At 42.2% G+C, this 21,449-nt stretch overlaps 2 protein-coding genes across 2 annotated transcripts in view; both read left to right on the top strand.

The window, feature by feature from the left end:
- Positions 1-10: 10 nt before the first annotated feature.
- Positions 11-7,315, top strand: drap1 (DR1-associated protein 1 (negative cofactor 2 alpha)). The gene is made up of 7 exons (XM_085400474.1): positions 11-210; positions 806-878; positions 1,085-1,178; positions 2,322-2,447; positions 3,336-3,426; positions 3,525-3,613; positions 6,255-7,315. Exons 1-7 carry the CDS (start codon positions 169-171, stop codon positions 6,445-6,447), a joined length of 708 nt encoding a protein of 235 aa, XP_085256600.1. The 5' UTR covers positions 11-168; the 3' UTR covers positions 6,448-7,315.
- A 3,121-nt stretch (positions 7,316-10,436) lies between these two features.
- The window catches only part of LOC146675444 (mitogen-activated protein kinase kinase kinase 11), a 50,359-nt gene continuing 39,346 nt past the window's right edge, over positions 10,437-21,449 (top strand). Inside the window, exon 1 of the mRNA XM_085400469.1 lies at positions 10,437-12,374. Coding sequence (XP_085256595.1) covers positions 11,618-12,374 — 757 coding nt within the window. The 5' untranslated portion in view covers positions 10,437-11,617. The remainder of the gene's footprint in view (positions 12,375-21,449) is intronic.

The raw sequence follows: 21,449 nt of genomic DNA, 5'->3' as shown, positions 1-21,449 counted from the left end.
ACTGACCGCACCGAGGAACGAGTGACGAAGACGATGTGCTAACTAGTTAGCCGGATAGCCACCACTATCTGGTGTGCGCGCGGTGGAGGCGAATTTCTGTATGAAATAGAATACGAATATAGCATATATTGTATTTTATTTTAGTTTAGCCACCCAGGTAATTTAATTATGCCCAGCAAAAAGAAGAAATACAACGCCAGATTTCCTCCGGTAAGTTTAAACTGTGCTGAGCCGGTGTCAAAGCAAGCTAACGTTAGCAAAGTGTAACATGGAAAGCTAAGTTCTGTAACTAGCTTAAGTGGAATTCGGCCTCTTTTGTTGCTTAGAGAGCATACAAGCCATCTAACACTCCCAAACCATTTAGTATACAAAGCACGTGCCTTAGTGAAAAGTAGTTGATGTCATGAAATTAGTGACCAAACATCCCCTGTATGTCATTAGTTGGTGGTGTACACACATAGCAGGCGTGCTATTTAAGTTGGTCTACTAATTGACGTTGTTTTTAGCATCTCAAGCTAGGCTAAACGGCACGTAAATAAATGTGAATAAATCCATTCTTTATTGTAATAAGCTGGATAATGTATCTACAATCCTCACACTACGTGAGTAGTGTAATAGTAATGATTGCAGTTACTTTGTGGGGACCTCACGTTATTCGATGTGCTGTACTGCAAACTCTTTACTAGGTTGTCCCCGAATTTCAGCGCGTTTTCACTGAAAATGTTTGTTGTTGTTTTTTAAGAAAATGAAAATTTGAAGCGTTGCTGTAGACACATGCATAAAAATAGACCTTTTCTCATTTCAGGCAAGGATTAAGAAGATTATGCAGACAGATGAAGAAATAGGCAAAGTGGCTGCAGCAGTGCCTGTTATTATATGTATCCTTCCTGCCTGCAGTCGTCACTGTGCAAGTTCTGTCTTGAATTATAAATTGTAAAAGACTGTTTAATAATTAGAGAAAAATGCTTCCTTAGTCTGTTGTGTTGTTGTGTCAAGTTGTCTATTATTGCATGTTTGGTAGTTTGATGATTTAAAGTACAAACACACCACTGCTTCACTGTACTTCCCTTATCCAAGATATCAGCAAGAGCACTGGAGCTTTTTTTGGAGTCCTTGCTTACAAAGGCTTGTCAAGTCACCCAATCTAGGAATGCAAAGACAATGACAACGGCACATCTGTAAGTTCTGTGTTTGTCTTCATTCAGAGCCCTGTCTGTGTTGCACTGTGTTGGAGATGAACGTCTTAGGAAGGCAAAGCCATCTGCTGTTCAGATCACTGGTATATTATATAGTATTTGTTTTTAATGAGTGTAGCTGAAATGCTGTCAGGCCTTTATTTTGTTTATTTTTAAAGTGGACTCATGATGAACTTCCAGCTCGATAATTTCATTCTTGGACTTTACTAAAGTAGCTTTGCTTGATTCACATTTAAAAATAACGACTATTCGTAATATACACAACATACTTCTTTTAAGTCAGTTTTCTTCTGATTGGTTTTAACAGTACATTTAACAGTTCTTTCATCTCATTTAATCAAATTTCACAAAATGGGAATTGTGCAAAATTTCAGGACTTCAGTCATTAGTTTACTCAAAAAATAATCCTCAGTGAAATGTTGAAAATAGGAGTGTTTTTGAATAATTCCCTAGCATAATTTTGTTTTTACATGACAACATGTACCAAATCCAAATTGACTTTTTAAGTAATGATTGTGATGGTTTTCTTTCTCATCTTCCTAAGAAAAATTTGCCTAAAACACTTTAAAGTAGATAATGTCATTTTAAAGTAGCCCCTCAAAAATGATGTTGGAAAATGTCTAAAAACAGCCCTGCCATCATCCTTTGAAATATTTTTGAGAAAGCTAATGACAGCCGGAACCTCAAATTTTCCACGATTCCTATTTAGGATGTGTATCCTCCACCTGGAATGTTTTTTCAGGTAAGATGGTGAGGTGGGAAAGCATTTGATGAACTGACAAGGACTAACCCTACACATTGCAAAAAGATAAATAAGTAAGGAAAATCATTATGAGCCGTCTTTACAAAAAAATGGCATCCTGTTACACAGCATGATTTACTGTGTGGTGGGAGCCTGATAGTTCTGTGGAGCACATTTGCAGTACACTGCTGAATCCCTTGTATCTGAAAGTATTTCTGGCCTGAGTAAGACAGCCCGCCAAAACAATTTTTCCCTGTGACTCAGACTGTATGTGTTGCTAAAATGAGTATGTACTACCATTAAGCTTGCTGTCTTTTTGATACGAGCTTATATTTCACTTGGCAAGTAAGGCTGAGGAGAAAACTGTTCATTTTTATTCACAGAAAGCAGTGCATTGAGCTGGAGCAGCAGTTTGATTTTTTAAAAGACCTGGTTGCGGCGGTGCCAGACATGCAGGGAGAGGGGGAAGAGAACCACACCGAGGGGGGAGGAGAGAAAGTCCCACGGAGGTAACATTCGCTCACACAGACACCCAAACACGTAGAGAAAGAGTCATGATGCTTTGAAATGGAAGGAGTATTTCACATACACGATCAAAACACTCCAGGGTGATATGAGGCAGCCAATCCAGCTGCAGATAATTTGGACTTATTTCATTAAGCAGTTTGTAATTCAGTCAGCTCTGATAAGTGCACACACACATTGGTTTAAACTAAAAAGGATTCGCTCCACGAACAGACAGAATCTGTGTACGTTATCTTTTCTTCTTCTGGAAATGAGCACTGCTGTAAATTGGTCTATAATCCTTGCAGTGTTACCGTACTCCCGTGTTCCTTTAGTTTTGTGATTCTAGATTATCAGAAGAAAATGAAAGAACTGGCCAGAGCGAAAATTAATTGTTGAGGAATTGTAGACAAGAAAATGCAGTATTGACTGTCAGATCAGACGCCGGCACCGCAGCTAATTTGTAGCAGAGAGCTTGGCGGGGAATTAGACGTTTCTTTTCTCTGCAGACTTCTTTTCTCTGCAGACTGCGGCTGATTGGATTCATATTCAATTCAAAGTGGTCGTAAAACTTGTAATGTTTAGACATTTGGTGTCAGCAAGTGCCTCAGAGTAATTTCCACCAGCAGTATGCGTCACACTGTTCTACTCTGGAGTTATCTTAAAGTTGCAAGGAGAGAATTTCTGCTTTAAAAAAAGCCACATTAGCTACTATGTTTTTCATTTAAAACATTTTTGTGCACTAAGTTAAACAATTGATTTCTGGTTCCCTCGTCCACAGTAGCCCAAGTGTACGTTCTGTTTCATGTGTTGTCTCGTAAACATTCTTTTGAAACTTTAAAGTAGGACCTGTTATCACATTTCCTTACACGGTTATCTTTTTTCTTCCTCAGAGGTCGAAAACCAGGGTCTGGTCGCAAAAACGGAGGTGCTGGCGCCAAAGGCAAGGACAAGAAGTTATCTGGAACAGAGTCGGAGCAGGAGGTGTGAGATGATTTGCATGTAGAGGCCTGAACCTGTCTACTGTGTTTGTCTGTATGAGGGGAGACGACTCACTGTTGTCTTCCTTGTGATGGAAACAGGACGACAGTGAAGACAGCGAGACAGACGGGGACGACGAGGACGGCTCTCAGTCTAGCACACATCTGCAGGCTCCATCCAGGTTCCACAGGTTTGTGTCCAGATCCACATGAGACAGTGTGTCTGGAAATATCCTCCCAGACTGCAGACTCGGAGAGAGGGAGGGCGTGTTTTCTTTTAAGCTCTTGCACTGCTCTTCCCTCTGAAAAACAGACTCTCTGATACAAAGATGTAAAATGATTTACAGCATATGACAAAGGAGATAGACGCCTAGAAAATGGCATAGAATTCATGAGAACTGCTGAATCATTATAAACAACCCACACACATTTGAGCCATTCAAACACTACATGATGCCCACAAGAGGGCAAACCAATACAGCAAAAGATGCAAGTAGTTACTTAGGCACATTTAGTCCAACATAAACATGTTTACATACCTACACATTACAGAATAAACTAAACAAGTTGGGTCTGGCACCCTGAGTGAGCTCTGCTTTGGAACAACATGGAGTGGTGTGGACTGGCATTTATACAGCACATCTCTGGTTTTCAGTATTCTGAGTATTCAAACCTCTTCACACTACTGTCCCCATTTATTCTGTACTAGCACACTTTCAGCAATTTATCTACACACGTGCTGTGAGACATGACAGCTGGCAGAATTAGCACTTTAACTTGATTCTTATATCAACTGATAAAAACAGAAGACTCGTCTAAACATGGAACAACAATTCAAAAATTCCATCGATATGAATTTGGGAAATGATTAGCAGGGACCTGACGTGTATGAGGCTTTTCCCACTAGCCAAATCACGAGACTTGTGCTTCAACCATTCACTCGGTGCAGTTAGGGTTACACTGTTCTGCAGTCTGCTGATTACAGAGCTTGAAGAGCAAATCGCTCTTTGTGATGCTGAGTTTACTTGAGAACTGAGATTATGATATTGAAAATGGTAATAAAAACAGTAAATAACCATATAGCATACTTGAAAAAGTAACCAAGAATGTAGGAAATGTGTTTTATTTCAGTCTTTATTAATTTGGTCAAATTTGCCAGCACAGAATAAAATTAAGAGGCTTGTGGAGTCTGAGATGTCTGCAGTTCAAAGTGTTTTCTATTGCTGTATTCCATTATTGCACTGTTACAAGCAGATATAATAATATTCGAAACCCAATGTGACCTCCCCTCATATACAACTCTACACTCACATGCCAGTTTGTTGGGTATAAATGACTGGGTTGGGCCCCGTTTTTCCTTCAGATCAGTCTAAATGCTTTGTGGCATAGATTCATCAAAATGCTGGAAGCATTCTTAAGATTTTAGTCCAAACTGACATCAAAGAATGATACCGACTTTGCAGATTTGGCTCTATATCTGTGATCTTCCATTCCCCCACATCCACTGGCGGTGACTGTAGAGGCCATTTGAGTACACTGGACTCATTGTCATGTTCAAGAATCCAGTTTGAGATGATTTGAGCTTTGTGACATTCTGCGTTGTTCTGCTGGAAGCAGCCATCAGAAATGGGTACGCTGTGACCATAAAGGGATGGACATGCTTAGTGACAATACTCTAGTAATGACGCTCAGTTGGTACTAAGGAGCACAAAGTGTACCAATATAATACCCATGCACCCATACAACAATGGCACCAGAACGAACTTCTGATCCAAGGCAGGATGCTTTCATGTTTACACCAAATTCTGACTCTGCCATCCAAATATCACAGCAGAAATCAAGACTGATCAGACTGGGGAACGTTTTTCCATTTGTATTGTACAATTTTGTTGAGGCTGTGTGAAGTGTAGCCTCAGTTTCCTCTTTCTAGCTGACAGCACCTGGTGTGGTCTTCTGCTGGAGCCCATCTGCTTCAAGGTTCAATGTGTTGTGCATTCAGAGATGTCCGCTCAAATAACGAGTGGTTATTTGAGCTCTTGTTGCTTCTTATCAGCTCAAAGCAGTCTGCCCATTATTCTCTGGACAAGACATTTTCGTCCAGTGAACTGCCTGCAAACTGGACAGCTTCTAATTTTGGACTGTTCTCTAAACTCGGAGAGAATTGTGCAGGAAAAGCCCAGTAGATCAGCAGCTTCTCAAAATACTCAGAGAACTCCGTCTGGCACCAGGCTAGGTTCTTCACTTGACTGGGATGGCATTTTAAGACTTGTCTGAAGAAGCACTAATTGGTCAGTAATTACATCAGCGGCAAATCGAGTTCAAAGCTGTCTGATCTCTTAAGAAATAAACACTCAATTTACTTTGCATAATCTTTCAGCTGCTGCTCTCTGTTTTCGTTGTGCCTCCCATGAAGGTGCTGCCATTTTTACTTTTCATTTGTAAGAAAATCTCCAGACAAGCAAAGTTTTTTCTCTCAAAAAGTTATATTGCCTCACATTAAGAGCACATAAAGGCATATTTATATATGACTATTACTGTAGCCTGTTAAGAGAGAGAAATCTGGTGGCTGAAATTATGCCAAAAACAGGAAGAGGGCGCTGTTTTCCTACTAGAATCGATAGACAAACCTTTGCTGGCCCCAAGTTGAATAAGTTGTACCTGGAGTTCCCTGTAAATATCAAGATTCATTTTGGATACTTAACTCTAAAATAGTCCATTATTTTTTTTAGTGCACAGTTAATTTGACTAATAATGTTTCAATTTAAAAGGTAGTTTGTGCATAAAATGCACACGACTCCTCAGAGGTTAACACCTGTTCCTGTGCCCCCACAGCTCCAACACCCCCCCTCAGTATATGCACATGGCCAACATGGTCCCAATGGGCAACATGGCTCCGACGCAACCTCCGGGCACCGTGGCCTTCGCCCCACACGCCTCCATGATGAGCATGGCACCACCTCCCACAGTCCCTGCACCGCACAAGAACGGGGACGACGATGACGACGACGAAGACTATGACTCTTAGCTCGTTCTCAGCACTCCGCTCACACACTCTCTCATTCTCTTCTACCACACACACACACACACACACACACACACACACACAGTCAATGTTATTTTTCAAATTCTTAAGTTGTTTTTCTGGCAGCTGCTGTAAGCAGAGGAGAGAGAGACTCTTCATTGCAGCCTGCTGACCAAAACGCCCTTGGCGGCCAGCTATAAGAGCCACCACCACCGCGAGAGACACAAAGCCTGTACATTATGTGTTTTAATTTTCTTTTTCTTCTTCTTCTTCTTTTTTTATAAAGAAACTTTTATTTTATTGTAGAGAAGAATCCAACGAGGATCTTTTTTAACAAGTCAGTCGCTCGATTTTTGACTAGGAAAAATGGTGGTCGTCACCGTTTTTGCAGGCACAACAAGCTTGGGCCTCGCAGCTTTTTCTTTTCTTTCTCTTTTCTTTTGGGAACTTTTTTTTCCCCTCAGTTTCCTGTTGTAGACCTGAACATATCAGTCGTCGTCACTCAGATCCTCAGGTTGGCTGAAAGAATCCGTACATAGTAGTTGTTGAAGCTTTCTTTCAAGGCAACAGCACAGTATTTGGAAGATGATCATCGAGAAGGTTGGTGTCTCGCTGCTGAAGTGTTATGACTATGTTATAGATTGGCTGTGATATACAGCTTTTAAGCTCTGAGCTCTACTTCCCGGCTTTGTCACAACTCGCAGCCCAATTGTCCGGCTGTAACATAAATAAGGAAGCAGGTGTATTTTTTACTATACATTAGCTAGCTACACCTCTTTTTTTTTTTTTCTCCCCCCCCCTTCAATGAGTTTCTATTTTTAAGTCACGTTTTTATCAAGAGAACTGTAAACCTTCACAGCTCTGAAGTCAATCATATCAGCAGGTTAATGAGTTAATTATTTGTTGTTCATGACCCTGGCAGAGGTCTGTTACTTTGGCAATTGGATCTTGTTATTATTATTATTATTACTTTACTCGACCATTTAATACCCTTAAATTGCCCATCTGAAGTATACTGTGACTCTTGGACCATATGTTTGTTTTTAAAAGCTTTTTTCCCCCCCTTCTATTGTCCTCTCTCATTTCTGTTCTGGCCTCTCCTCCAATTTTGAGTAACTTGCTCCTTTATCCTGACTGTTTTCCTCCCCTTTTTAGATTCTTTTAAATGTGTTGATTGGAAGCAGAGTTGGGGCGCCCGTTTATGTGTCAGTCTCCGTATGAAATGGTTGCAAACAGACAGTTGGCACTGTATTGTAAACTTTTAACATTCTTTTTATTTTGTATGTAAAATAAAGTTCATATTTCAATTAAAATGGTCCTTGTATTGGTTTGATTTCTGCATTGGAATTGAGAGCTTGAAGGTACCTTCCATATTCAATATCGGCTTAAAGGCAAAACCAAAGTACACTTACTAATATTTCAAAAACCCTCCACTGAAATTTTTTTACCTTCGTGGGCGTGGAGTACATCCTTTGTAGTTCCAAATCCTTGCACTTTGGAATTCTCTGCATTTTCTATTGTGCAGTTTACCTTGGATGCTGTGCATCTGCCAACCGGTGACTCAAGCAGCCTGAAAGACGCAGCTTTGCAGTCTCCTTCTGGTATTTAATCAGATAAAAGTGCAAGACAGTACAGGTTTGTGGAAAAGTGAGAGATGTGATTGTTATCATGGGCTTGCGTTGTGTTCAGAGTAGCTGGCACACTTGGCCCTGACTGTTCATCCAGCCCCCTTTCCTCTTCCTCCTGCCTCTATTTTTTTTTTTTTAAACAGTCCCCTTTGTCGTGTAAATGCAGCCGCCTCTCTTACCCCCACCTCCAAACACAGCCGACCAAGCAGTGCAGAGCCGGGACCACGAAAACAACTGCATCCTTCCTGCACAAGCGTTGACTCAGCGCACTGTGAGGAGGGAGGGGTTTTGCTCAGTGTGTGTGTATGTGGGGTAAAGAGGGAGGAAGGTGGGATGGGGTGTCGGTAGTTGACTTTAGGAGGTTGGTGTTCAAACAAACGGCAGCCGTGGTGCAGGGAAGAAGGGAGGGGAGGGGAGCCATCAAAGGGCTAACAGAAGGAAGTGTGCTGTTTCCACACAGGAGCCGGCGGGGACAGAGGTGACCCTCTGATTCCCGTCACCTCCTGAGAAGCCACTGACTTACAAACATGGGAAAATATGACCAAGAGGAATTCCCTGACCTTTTCCAAGATAAAGTCTTTTTGTTTTTATAGATAGAATGCACCTTCATCAGTGGGAACACCAGCAGTCAATTACTAAAATATGCTCCAGTCTTTACTGAAGGCTATTTTTAAATAACTCTTAAACATTAGGTGACTACACCACCATGGTGGGCACCCTGTGTGGGTGTTTTCGTCATGTTAAAAAACACGGTTGGGTACGTAGATGGACCAGTCAATCATGAGCTTCATAACTTTATTCTTTTCACCACAACAGATGGATGGTTGTGGATGCCACCCTCCCACCCTGCTTACTGATACTTAAAATTCCTCTACTTGGGGCAGTAACAAGTCCTCGACCCAGAGTGACTGAAAGCCTTGACCCAAGACTCAGGGGTGCTAATTCTCATTCACGTGCTGCTGTAAACTGTCCAGCACAAACTGGAGTTCATGGTTTGCTGAAGCCAAGAGATCCACATCAGCAGCAGCAGAAACAAGATCCTGAGACCACTGAACCTGACACCTTCCCCTTCTGCCGTTTCTCATGAACACTAGAAATTTTGTCCATAGAAATTATGAACACAATCGGTGACAAAGGACAGCCTGGGAAAGTCCGACACCCAAGAATGGTCTGACTTATTTTCAGCAATGCAAAAAACCTTTCACTGTATACCACCCATAGGACACATGCTGACAGCAGACTGCCACACACATCCTTGAAAAAATATCTGGTACAGTGTTCAGTGACCTAGTACTACACTACATAATGTTCCATGTAATATTGAATTAAATTATAAAATATATTTAAAAAAAAATCAAAATCAAAAATGTTATGTTAAAGAAAGCCAAATTATGAAATGCTATATTTAAGTAGTTCTCACAATTTGAACTTTTCACTGCATAAATCATAATCTTTATTTGGCACTAATGGACTTCCATTGGCTCATCGCCAGGATTACCAAAAATTCTACCATACTGATAACTATACTGCAGCATTTATGAGTTTATTTTTCCCCAGGTGGTTTCAAAATAAAAATCAGATTAAACTGTCCCGTAAGATCAAGACAACATCTGCGGTTAAAAGATGTGTCTCTTCTACCAAATATCTCAGAATCACATCATTAAATGACTATTATTGTCATTTCGTCAAACCTCATTTTAATGGGACTAGATTAAAAAAAATGTATGCGAAGGCAAAAACTTCCTCTTTGTTGTTGTTTTCTAAGTAGCTGCTTAATTTGGTGAAGTTAGCTAACAAGAAGTTAGCTAATACCGGAACTGCGGAAGTCTTTTAAAATAAAAGTATCAGAACTACAAACTATATGTTTTTAAAGGAGGCCACAAACCACTTTAACTTTATTCTTTTACCTTTACTCACATGTCATAATAACCATTTCTTATCTCAGGTTACTGCTGCAAAATAGTATCCCGTTCAGACATGGGTACTTTTATTAGGTATATAATATAGACTGACTTGATTGGGGTGATACTTGAAATTACATTACACGGGGCTTCGTACAGGGTTTTCATTGCACTGGAAAGCAAGATTATTAACAACAACAATAATAATAGTAGTAGTAGTAGTAGTTCTAGTAACAGTAAATGTAGATATAAGTTAGTATTATAGCGTATTGTGCTGCATAGCTGGGCAGCTAAACACTTCTAACTTCTAAGTAACTAAGTTATAGAGCAACCACGTAAAGGCGCCCACAAGTTTTATTCTGAAAGTTTCAAGAGAACGCGTTACGCCGCTTCCCGTAACTTGACGACGCTCTGTCATCTGATTCTTTTCCTGTTGGGAGAGAAAAAAAGTTTTGAAACCCCACCCTCTCCACTGACCGTAAGCGCAGACGTAGAAGTGGTTCGACAACCTGGCGAGTGAACTCTGCGTGAGGAAGACAAGTGTGATATGAAGTTATGATGGAGTTGTTCCGCTCTTTGGATACCGACTGTAAGAACGGGGGACTCGAGCCGGACCAGGCCACGCGCTGAACTCCCACCAGGAACTAACGGGATTTGTTTTTACTGCGTTTCTCTGAGGAAAGTAGAGCCGAGCAGGTTTGGAGAGCTCTTCCTGTTACAAAGTCGGCGGTCCCCAAGTTTGCTTTATGTTATGGTAAAGGCTGGCTATTCGTGTGCTTCCCATAAGACCGTGAGCATGGATACTTTGGCGCAATGGGATGCGGGATTTCCTGCGGAAGTGCCGCAAAGTTGCGGTGAGACGCCGTTATTGGAGTTTTGGGCTTAATGCGAACTGGACAGCTCTGAAACTTGTCGTAAAACACTGGTTGGCTGGACTGAATGCTCCTTTCCTGCTATTCTTCTCCGCTTTTCAGCGCTTCCTGCTTGTGGTGGCCACTGCACTTAATGGCTAAAAATACATAAAAACTCAAAATGGACAGTTAAGTGTGGTGGGAACCTTTATTACCAGTTGCAATAGCAGTACCTGGGAGTGTTTCGCAGTAAGCGGAGTAGTTTTCATTCGTCTTCTTACACTTTCCCTCTCTAAAAAAAACAAAACAAAGTCAGGACTCAACAGGTGGCAGTTTTGAATGAGGGGGAAGAAGAGCTAAATTAGCCATAATGAGGTGATTCGAGAGGCCCTTAAATACAGGCCGGTGAAATGATATTGTGCTTAAACCATGTGTTGGGAAACCACACACCACATCACTTGAACAGAGAGAATTTCAGTGGAAGCAGTGCTGTCTTTCTGAGCTTTGAAACACTTAGCCTTAATCAAACAAAAGCAATCTCTAGTGAATCATCCGATGGAGAGACGAGTTTAATGCGATGATGAATAAAAGACACTTGCGCTTCTGTTGTCTTTGACTGCTCTCCTCTAGCCCACTCGTTGGTCCAACTTTTGAACACATTTCATTAGTCCCTGATGAGCCAACAAGAAAGACAGGAAAGGGAGCGAGGCGCAATAAAGTACTCCTTTGTACTTTATTTTCAAACCCTTGGGGTGCTAAATCATATCCAGTCAAAACATCTGCTTGAGGCTCCATGGAGCCACTGAAGAATATATTCAGCCGTGGCCCGCTGTCCAACTGGAAAAATTTGGAACAATCGCAAAAAGGGAACTTCACCAACCCTGTGTGGACAGCCTTATTTGACTATGAGGCATCCTGTAAAGATGAGCTCACCTTACGTAAAGGCGATCTGGTGGAAGTCCTCTCTCTGGACTCGGAGATATCAGGGGATGAGGGCTGGTGGGCGGGAAAGGTCAACAACAAGGTGGGTATCTTCCCATCCAACTACGGCTCCTTCAAGCCGAGTGGATATGGAAAACTTCCGGGCAGTGCCGTGGTGGATGAGCTCGCTCCGGCTGTGGTGGGTGAGTTTGAACCTGAAGAGGTAGATTTCCGGGAGTTGAGCCTGGAGGAGGTCATTGGGGTCGGGGGATTTGGAAAAGTGTATCGTGGTACATGGAGAGGAGAGCTGGTGGCGGTGAAGGCCGCCCGCCAAGACCCGGACGAGGACATCAGTGTGACAGCGCAGAACGTGAGGCAGGAGGCCCGTCTGTTCTCCATGCTCACCCACCCCAACATCATCGCCCTGCAGGGCGTGTGCCTGCAGGAGCCCAACCTGTGCCTCATCATGGAGTACGCCTCAGGTGGGCCGCTGAGCCGTGCTCTGGCAGGCCGTCGAATACCGCCGCACGTCCTGGTCAACTGGGCTGTGCAGATAGCCAGAGGGATGTTGTATCTGCACAGTGAAGCCATCGTCCCTGTCATCCACCGGGATCTCAAGTCCAACAACAGTAAGTCCTTCAAGCCCGCAGCGCAGATCAGCATAGCTTCAGTCTGTCTGTTGGGGTTAGTTCAACGAAATCAAAGGTTTGGATATAATTACAGGGCTTTCTACTTAGGAAAGCCTCATGGCTCTAATGAACATGGCTGTACTGTAAAGCTCCTAAAGGAATCTCTCAGTGTTTACAAAGCCTTTCTAGAACAAAGAGGGCCTTTTAAGCTATCATTCACATTGCCAGATTAGTCCGTCTCTCATTCTGATTCTGTATCATTATTGATAAGAAGATCAGATTTATCTAGGCTTCATGTGACTCCTGGGCTATATAAGGTAGGCCAGACCTATAGGCGGCTGATGCATACCAGGAAAAACTAACATAAAGTGTCTTAGGGTAATGCAGGGCCAGTGTGTGCCAAACCAGTCTGCAGCGCTCCACTGAATGGATTGAACACACCACTCTTCCAAAACATTCTCCGGGGCGCTCTCATTACATCTTTGTATTGATTTGTGGGGGATGTGCACCCGAACCTTGCCAGCAAAATTCCCTCACAGGATAACTCCTGGTCCCTTCACTGCATGGGTCAATTTACTTTTGTTTGTCATCTTTGTGTGCCTGCTTGTGTGTGTTTGCATACTGCTCATAGGACAAGAATACCAAGTTTTTCCAGTGAAAGAATGCAGTGGACGAGTTTTACTTCTCGGCACCGTTATATTTCACACTTTGGACTTTAATGCTGTCCTCTTCTTGCATCAAAGGTCTTGCGTCAGTGTTTTCGGGGCCTCGTGGCAGACACGTAGGGGTTGGACCTTGTAATTAAAGCAACAATGCAGGGAGATGTATCACTGATAAAGCTTTCTGTCTCACCCCCCTTTTTTTCTGTAGAATAAGAAGCTCTTTTCTCAGCATCTAACGGCAGCTTTAACCCAAACAGAGAGCCAGCTGAATTTGTGCAGCAGCTTGCTCTCTGTTATTATCATTCCTGTGACGCAGCATATAATCCCCATCAACTCTGCTGTGGCCTAAAAAAAAAAAACCCCTTCCTCTGCTCATCCTTTGTGTTGTTAGAGATCCCGGTCACCAAACTACACCGAGAGAAAAAGATCACCTAGCAACACTTTTTTTAGGGTGTGGCCTTGGATGGGAGCATCCAAAGGACAATATTCTTGATTCAAGGTTTGCTGATAGCAGTGGATTCAGCACATCCTAAGATATCAATATTTCCATCGTGCCTTTTGTTTCTGTCGGTATCATCAGTGCTCCACAGAATGGCCTCACCCTCACCTATTGCGTATCATCTGCCTTGTCAGGTTATTTCCCAGCTGGAAGTGCATCTGCTGTAACACACACACACAAAAAAAACCAGAGGAGTTATTTTAATGTAGTGTTTGTGTAGGAGACAGGCCAGAGCGAACACAATCCCTCTCTGTGTGCCCGAGAGATCCTATCTCTCTCCTGCCTCTTGTTTTTTAATTCTTCACTGAATCTTTGTCTGTGGCCTGCCTCTACATGTCTCCGTACGACCTTATTCCTGAGCAATATCCTGTTGTGGGGAGAGAGAGGGAGGTGGGGTCATTCGAAAAAGACATTCTTTCAGTTCGACAGTAATGTGCATGGCTGGAAGCGCCACTCTGACAGGTTTAACGGACAGGTGCAAAAACACCCCGAGATAAGAGCGCCGGTTAAATAAACCAAAAATCTTAATGGGGCGGTTTCTTTGAAGGTACAGCATGTCCTAAATCATCCACAGTTGCCCTCAGATTGTAGTGTCAGTTCCTCAGAATAGTGGTGCAAGTTCTTCTTTCTATAGCTGCCATTTTGCGCCAGCGCTCTGCAGTCAAACAGGGAGGAATCTGTCAGCGAGGAGGCAAAAAGCCTGCTTCCAAATGTCGCTGTAAGTGACCGAACGCAGGAAAGAACTGAGGCTGAGGTGGGCTGAGGAAAGGATAACTCATTGTACGATGATGTCATGGTAAAGGGGGGGCAAAAGGTTTAATATTGTTAATTGTTAACATTTGTTACAGTGACGGATTATTAATGCGAATAGTCGTTTTCTCTGCAGGGCTTCTAAACAGCAGCTGTATCGCTGTTGTGAATTGTAGGGTGGAAGGTGCTGATTTAACAGAAGCATCAGAGTTCATGGTGGGGCGCTTGGCTCAGAGCCAGAGGCCATAACTGGAATTCCACTGAATGCAAGTGGGGACCGGAGAGTGGAGCAGCATCTCCTGTCTCTCACTCTGGCGTCTGCACGTCCGAAGAGTTTTCACACCTTCTGCACTTTGATGTTTTAGCGTCTTGTGGTTAGGTTTAAGGGCTTTGTATACAAGTCTTTATGAAAAAACCGACATCTTTAGCAATCACTGGCTAATAACCAGCACAGTGGTTCAAAGCCGCAGACATTGCTCTATAGCTAATCCATGCTGCTTATCTACAAACAAGCACCTGTCTCTGTCTCACACCTTCATTGTCTGCTTAAGCTACCAAAAACATCGGCTTGCGGCTTGGATCGGTCACTTAGTCGCACATTAAGCAGCTTAATAACTTAGTTAATGCCAGGATTTGTCGTTTTAGCTGCTAAATGGTGGGTTCCTTATTCTGCATTTCCACTGCTAACATGATCTCTAATTAGAACCATAAGTTTATGTTTGTGTTTGTTGTTCCCCGGCTGCCAGCCTGTACATGTGAACACAGAATAGGAGAAATTTAAGACCTCTATTCATTCTTCTAAGCTTTGTCTTGAAAAACGCCTGCCTATTTAGCCACCAACAACTCAATTAATGATACATTACCGCAACCTGCCCCGTTATAAAACCACTGGTAAGAAAACAGTCAGAGGTGTAACTTTTATCAACAACTTTTTTTTTCCAGAGGAAAACAGGGTGATGACTAAATAAAATTCATGCATTTGCCCCTGGGAAGCAGTAGTACTTTCTTATTTTTACCGTTTACCTTTGGGAAACAGTACAGTTAGCTCTCCTGCTCCCCGTTTCTCTTGGAAAAAAGGAAGAAAAAACCCTTGAGTGTGTCAGGGTTTCGTAATTTTTGCAATTCTCGGTACAGCGGATGACACTTTTGTCCCATTCAGGTCTCAGTTTATCAGATTATCCGTTTGGATAAGGTTTACTTCAGGGTTTATTTCCCTGTTCGCAATGCCTCTCATATCACTGCAGCTTTTATTGCATTTTTTCTGTTTTACTAGACTGTTGAGTTAGAGCCCCATCGAGTTATTGGCAGGTTGATATTATGGGATAATATTGGCTATTTCTTGATTTATCAGTATTTATAATAACCAAATCAAGAAGAGACAGCAGACGGACCTTAACCATGTTATGAGTGTTAACATGGCACCGCACGACTACACCCTTGTGGAACAGAGTGGATGATGGCTAACCGAAAATGTGTGGGTGTGGGCTCATCATTACGAGTGACATCCTTTACGCTGCACATAGAACCTTTTTTTTCCGATTCTATGAAAAATATTGATTCGTTTCAACATTTCTGTGATTAAAATTTCAAAGCAGCAACATATTTTCTTCATCTACAGTAAAACTCAATCTGTTGGCTTTCAAGAAGCTCATTCAAAGTGTCACCCGCGGACTGATATACCAAAGAGTCACCACGCACCATCAAACTGCAGAGGCTTTAGCTGAGTCGGTGAGGAAAGTGTCAAGCTAATCATTTGCTGTGCTAAAACTCACAGTTCCCGTTTTCAGGAAGAAGCCACAGTTGGATCTTTGATCAACATGTTTTTTTTTCCACAAGTGGACAAACCTCTGATACATGTCCTCTACCAGCATGTTTTTCATTCAGGGTCCCCGGTGCCCACACTGCAGCACACTCAAAACATCCTCTGTGTGTGTGCGCGTGGGTGGGTAGCTGGGTGGCTGGGTGTATGGCGTTTACATGCATGTAGTGAAATGCACTCCTGTTAGCACTGCATTTACACATCACCGTTCCTCTTTGTGGCTGCAGGGCATATGAGGGCCATTTAGACTTTTTAGTCTGCTTTCCTGATGGTGCAGATAATTTTTAGAGGAGGGAATGAGAGCGCGCGATAAAGTCCAAACATGCACCTGTGTTTTTGTTTTGTTTTTTTAAAAAAAAAGAAAAGAAAAGAAAAGCTTGCCAGTCAAATATTTTGTTAGCTAAATGCATGCTCGTCACTTCACTATTGGGAATGTGGGAAGAATTTATACTAATTTTGTGGAGCTATTTAATTTCTTGTTGACTTCAGCTCATGAGACTATAGTCACAGATGCCTTCTTGGCTGTAGCGAGTGCCAGACTATCCTAATTTGTGTCAAGGACAGCAGCAGAATGGAGCAGTAGGTGGAACGAGCAAGCTACTTCCAGCAAACCTGTCAGTCAGAGCAAACAGAGCTTGAAACCTATCCCTTGATAAAGCATAATAGCCTCCTAATGGAGCAATTTTAGGACTCGCTGCCAAGGCAAGCTGTAGAAGGGAAAATGTGGTCTTGAGAAAAAAGTAACATCTTGCCATGTGACACTTTAATACATCAGGGCTTTTGCTTATCAAATTAGATTAATGTTAGAGGTAAAGACAGGAACGTGCCTGCACACATTCAGTGCAATCTGTGTGCAAGGCTTCAGTAACATTGTTTATGACTCAAGAAACTGAGACAGCTCACGTATGCACATTTCTCACTGTCCAATAACAAACCTGAGGCAGAGGAAACTGTTAATCAGTGTTATATTTCTACGGACTAATTTCAATGGGGAAATCCCTTCTTGACGTCGGTCTGAACAACTTTTGCAGCGTAATGTAAAAATGTTAAATGCATTTTTCAGAATCTAGTTCTGACAGACTATAAGCGGCCTCTTAGCTAGTGGATCTTCAGATAATTATGCTTAAATGCGATTGACATCTTCTGACTACAAATCCACCATATGACACATTAGTAGTGCAAAGTTTTATTTAATGTTATTTAACAGCGATGTAAAAGCAAAAGAGATGCAGGAGTGCATATACACACCCAGCTCCACAAAGCAAGGCCCTACCCTGGTTTAAGTGCGAACCCCTGTACTACAGATAAGTGAATACTTTTGAATCTTCGACTCTTGGTGAAACCACAGAGGAATCTGAGGTGCAGTGGTTTGCACTGTCACTTTGCAGCCTCTCTGTGTGACACTGGCATGTCCTTGCTGCGCCTCGGTGGGTTTCCTGTGGGTGCAAAAACATTTATGTTGTCTTCTGTTGAAATCAGTAATTAGTAGCAGCTTGAGTTGATGTTGATCTGTCATAAATGTTACTTAAATTGTTGCACAAATTCCCTTTTCATCTCACACTCTACATCACTGCTCGACTACACACAGCTGAGCTGAGCCACACATGGTGTAGGGCATGTGTGAACAGAGACGTGCTTCCACAGGCTACATGTTCAATGGGGGAAAAAACGGCAGGACAGTTTCACACAGTTTTAATTTAGGCTGATAATCCCATTGAGCACCTACCTGCTCACCTTGTCTTGCTGCCTTTAGCTGCTCAGTTCCCTGTTTGAAATGCAGAGCAATCTCACTATAATTTCACTGCCAAGCGAGCCTAAATTTTGTGCTTTTTCCAGGTGATTCCTGCTGCTTTCATGTTTGGCAATCCTCTCAGAAAGATGCTGGAGCTCCTAAGAGCCTGTTTCTGAGCTGTTGCCCGTTTCACTAAAGCACTTGATGCACGCTACTTGCATGCAGATCACAAGTGGTACCAGCATCCTGTTTTCCAAAAATACTTTGTCACTTGCAAAATTGCAGATACATTTACATGTTTTACAGTCTTACAGTCTTCCTCATGTTCAAATATTACCACATCTTATAATTACACGCAGAGAAGACCAAATATATCTTCTTTGTTACATCATACATTTTTTAAATTAAATTAGATTACATTTAGATTAAATTTCACACAAAGCTGTGTCATACCGAATCATGCAGCACTTGCACATGCCTGTATCTAACCCATGCCCTAGTTTACTGACACACAGCACGCTCTCTCATTAAAAAAGAAGCATTTATGTCGAACACAATCAGGACTTGTTTGATGTTTCACTTTCACTTCTAGGTACCTTAAATACCTGTAACGTACGTCGTACTGGTTTTACATTACTTGCTAGCTACTCATTAGTGCTTTTTAGTGTGCAGTCTTCCTTAGTATTGAAAACTAAATCAAATGTTCAGTGGCCAACATGATGGCACCAAGCCTCTACAATTTTATTTCAACCGTTAGTGGTGACCTGTCACTAGATTTAACTTTAACCTGCAGTTCAGTAAAATCAATAATTGATTAAATTCCAAATCTCCACCATGTATTGCTAACGTTGCACAAACTAGTTACTCAGTGATGTTAATAGCATGCTATAATTTGATGCTTCCCTCGGTACACTCCGGTGTGGCAGTGGTTTGACTTTAGATTTTCTGATTGGTCGGTCAGGGAAGCGAACTGGCTTCTTTTGGATGTGTGAGAGTGCAGTAAGTGTTTACCACATATTTACTGCATGTTATTTACAGAGGTGTTGTTTGTGTTTTACGGTCTAGTGAGAAAGAGATGATGGAGAAAGCTAGGGAAAATTTCTGACACTATCAGATGAATGGACTTTGTCACAGCAAAAGACTTGGAGACATTTATCTGATTTTGTCGAGATTTCTCACTTTTAAAGTCTTAAAGTTGAAGTACGTAAAGTCTCACTGCTAGACGTCAGGGTTTTAAAAAACAAAAATACCTTCAGATCCAGGAGTGGAGCCTGCGGCTTAATTTGACTCAACACGGGAAACCTCACCCGGCCCGGACACGGAAAGGATTGACAGATTGATAGGATGGCCATTGTAGGACAAGCAACTCTGGCCACCAATCATCTGTAGCGAGCGTTGGCTGTCAGTCTGCTGTCTCAGCTGTGCCAGGTATCCAGGCCTAATGAATCATTGAAACGCACTTCTGTTTGATGACAATGATACTGAGGTGAGTTGTTGAGGATATTTCTGCTGTTTTTGTCATTGCAGACACAACAGGTAGATGCCTGTGAATTCTCTTCTCCTCTGCTTTGGGCATACTACTTATGTGTTTGGTCTTTAGCTACACACGTGAAATGCGATTAGGTAGAATGGTGATGTCCATCTTGGCCACTGTATTCAAGATGGCGTTGAAACAGGTTAGCTTTGAAAAGCAGCACCCGCTACTATTCTCAGTTTAGAAAAATGCATCAATTTGTTGGAAGACATTCCAACAAACTCAAAAATGGCTGACTGTACCTTTTGATGTTAGTCCTTTGGTTGGTACCATGTTGGTTTTTTGGAGCCAGAAACGACCGTATTTACATACGTGACTGGGGCACCAAGTATTATAAAATGATGTGTACAACCTGCATCCAAAAACTTGATTCTTCATGTCCAGATTATCCACCTGCCGATACGCACTAATTCACAGACTAATAAAATACTAGAACTTCTCTCAGCAGTACTGAAGCACAAACATCATGGACAGGTACATTTCTTAGGAAGGCCTAGCCCAGGGGTGGGCAGTTCCAGGCCTCGAGGGCCGGTGTCCTGCAGGTTTTAGATCTCACCTTGGGTCAACACACCTGAATCCAATGATTCATTCGTTACCAGGCCTCTGGAGAACTTCAGGACATGTTGAGGAGCTAATTTAGCCATTTAAATCAGCTGTGTTGGATCAAGGACACATCTAAAACCTGCATGGACACCGGCCCTCGAGGCCTGGAGTTGCCCACCCCTGGCTTAGCCAAACGCAACCTACATACCCAGAATGCCCTGTGTCAGTACAAATGTCAGTCAAAAAGGTCACACAGTTACCTTTAATACTATGACAAGTAACGATACCAGTAACCACAGCCAAATATTTTGGACTTAAGCAGCTGATTATTATTTAACCCTCATTGGCCACATCTGTTTTTCCTAGTTGTTTTTTCCTGGCTCTGCACGGTGAGTAGAAAGACAATTGAAACGGGATCCGTTGTGAATTTGCAAGTCTGATCCATGTATGAGCCCACTGCACACTTTATTGAAGCAGTGTGACACTTCTTGTGCTTTCTTTCTTTGTTCCCTCCCTTGGAGCGTAAGTGGAGCACATTTCAGTGAATACTTCAGTTTTGTTTGTGTTCTTCTTTGTTTACATTTGAAGGTTTATTGAATTTGTACTGAGGATATGTACAGAATGTGTTTATAGCCTGTTTATCTCAGGTATAAAAAAGAACCCTAAAGCTTGACAGAAATAGTGATTTGATTTATAGTGTTTTATGTATATGTATAAAAACACAGGGGAAAAGAATAAATCTCATTTCTCAAAGTCTCTGGGAAATGCATAGAAATGGCAATGAACCATAATCATCTAAAAGTAAAAATGAGAAATGTGTGTGTTATCTGTGATGCTTAGCAAAGCTGTCACATCAGCTTAGTTTCAGTATATTTCAGTATTAAAATACATAGCGTGAAGTAAGTTGCACAGTGTCTGTTTTTAAACTTTACTTAATTACTTGCAGAGTCTAGCACTCAACCCTCTTAACTGCCTTACCGAGAAGAGAAAATTTAGCACATGCTAACTGTTTTTATTCAGCAGACAGAGTAACCTCAGAAGTGAGCAGAAAGTGCCTCGTTTTGAAGGATCCATAAACGTGGCTGCCTCTTCAGTGCCAATTGCTGACTGGCATATCCGAGGGACGCCTGGGGCGTCCTGACTGGGAACGGCGCGGGGGTCACCAGGGGTAGAGCTCAGCTGTGTTGCTGCTGGCTCAGAGTGCGTGTCAGTGGGCGATAAGGCAGAGGGGAGTTTGCTAGGCTAACCCGATGCGCAGTTTAGGCAGCTACCTGACTGCTTTGTTTTCCTGTGCTGTTGTTGGAAATAACAGCCTTGCTCAATCCAGTGAGGCTTATAATGAAGAGCAGATTGGATCTGGAGACTCATACATGTGAGGACAGACTTGAGCTGAATTTTTTTTTTTTTCTCAAGCTAGAGCAAATACGAATATTTTTTTAGATCAAAGCTTCCAGAAACTGATCATTTCCAGGTTGAATTTTGACCATTTTCTTGTCCTCCGGATGAGATTCAAAATAAATTCATGCCATGTTGGGG

Source organism: Rhamphochromis longiceps, linkage group LG3 (assembly GCF_057381845.1).
Source record: "Rhamphochromis longiceps isolate RC_006_pf linkage group LG3, R_longiceps_female_GT1.1, whole genome shotgun sequence".
Classification (NCBI taxonomy): domain Eukaryota; kingdom Metazoa; phylum Chordata; class Actinopteri; order Cichliformes; family Cichlidae; genus Rhamphochromis; species Rhamphochromis longiceps.
This window is presented reverse-complemented; position numbering and strand designations above follow the sequence as displayed.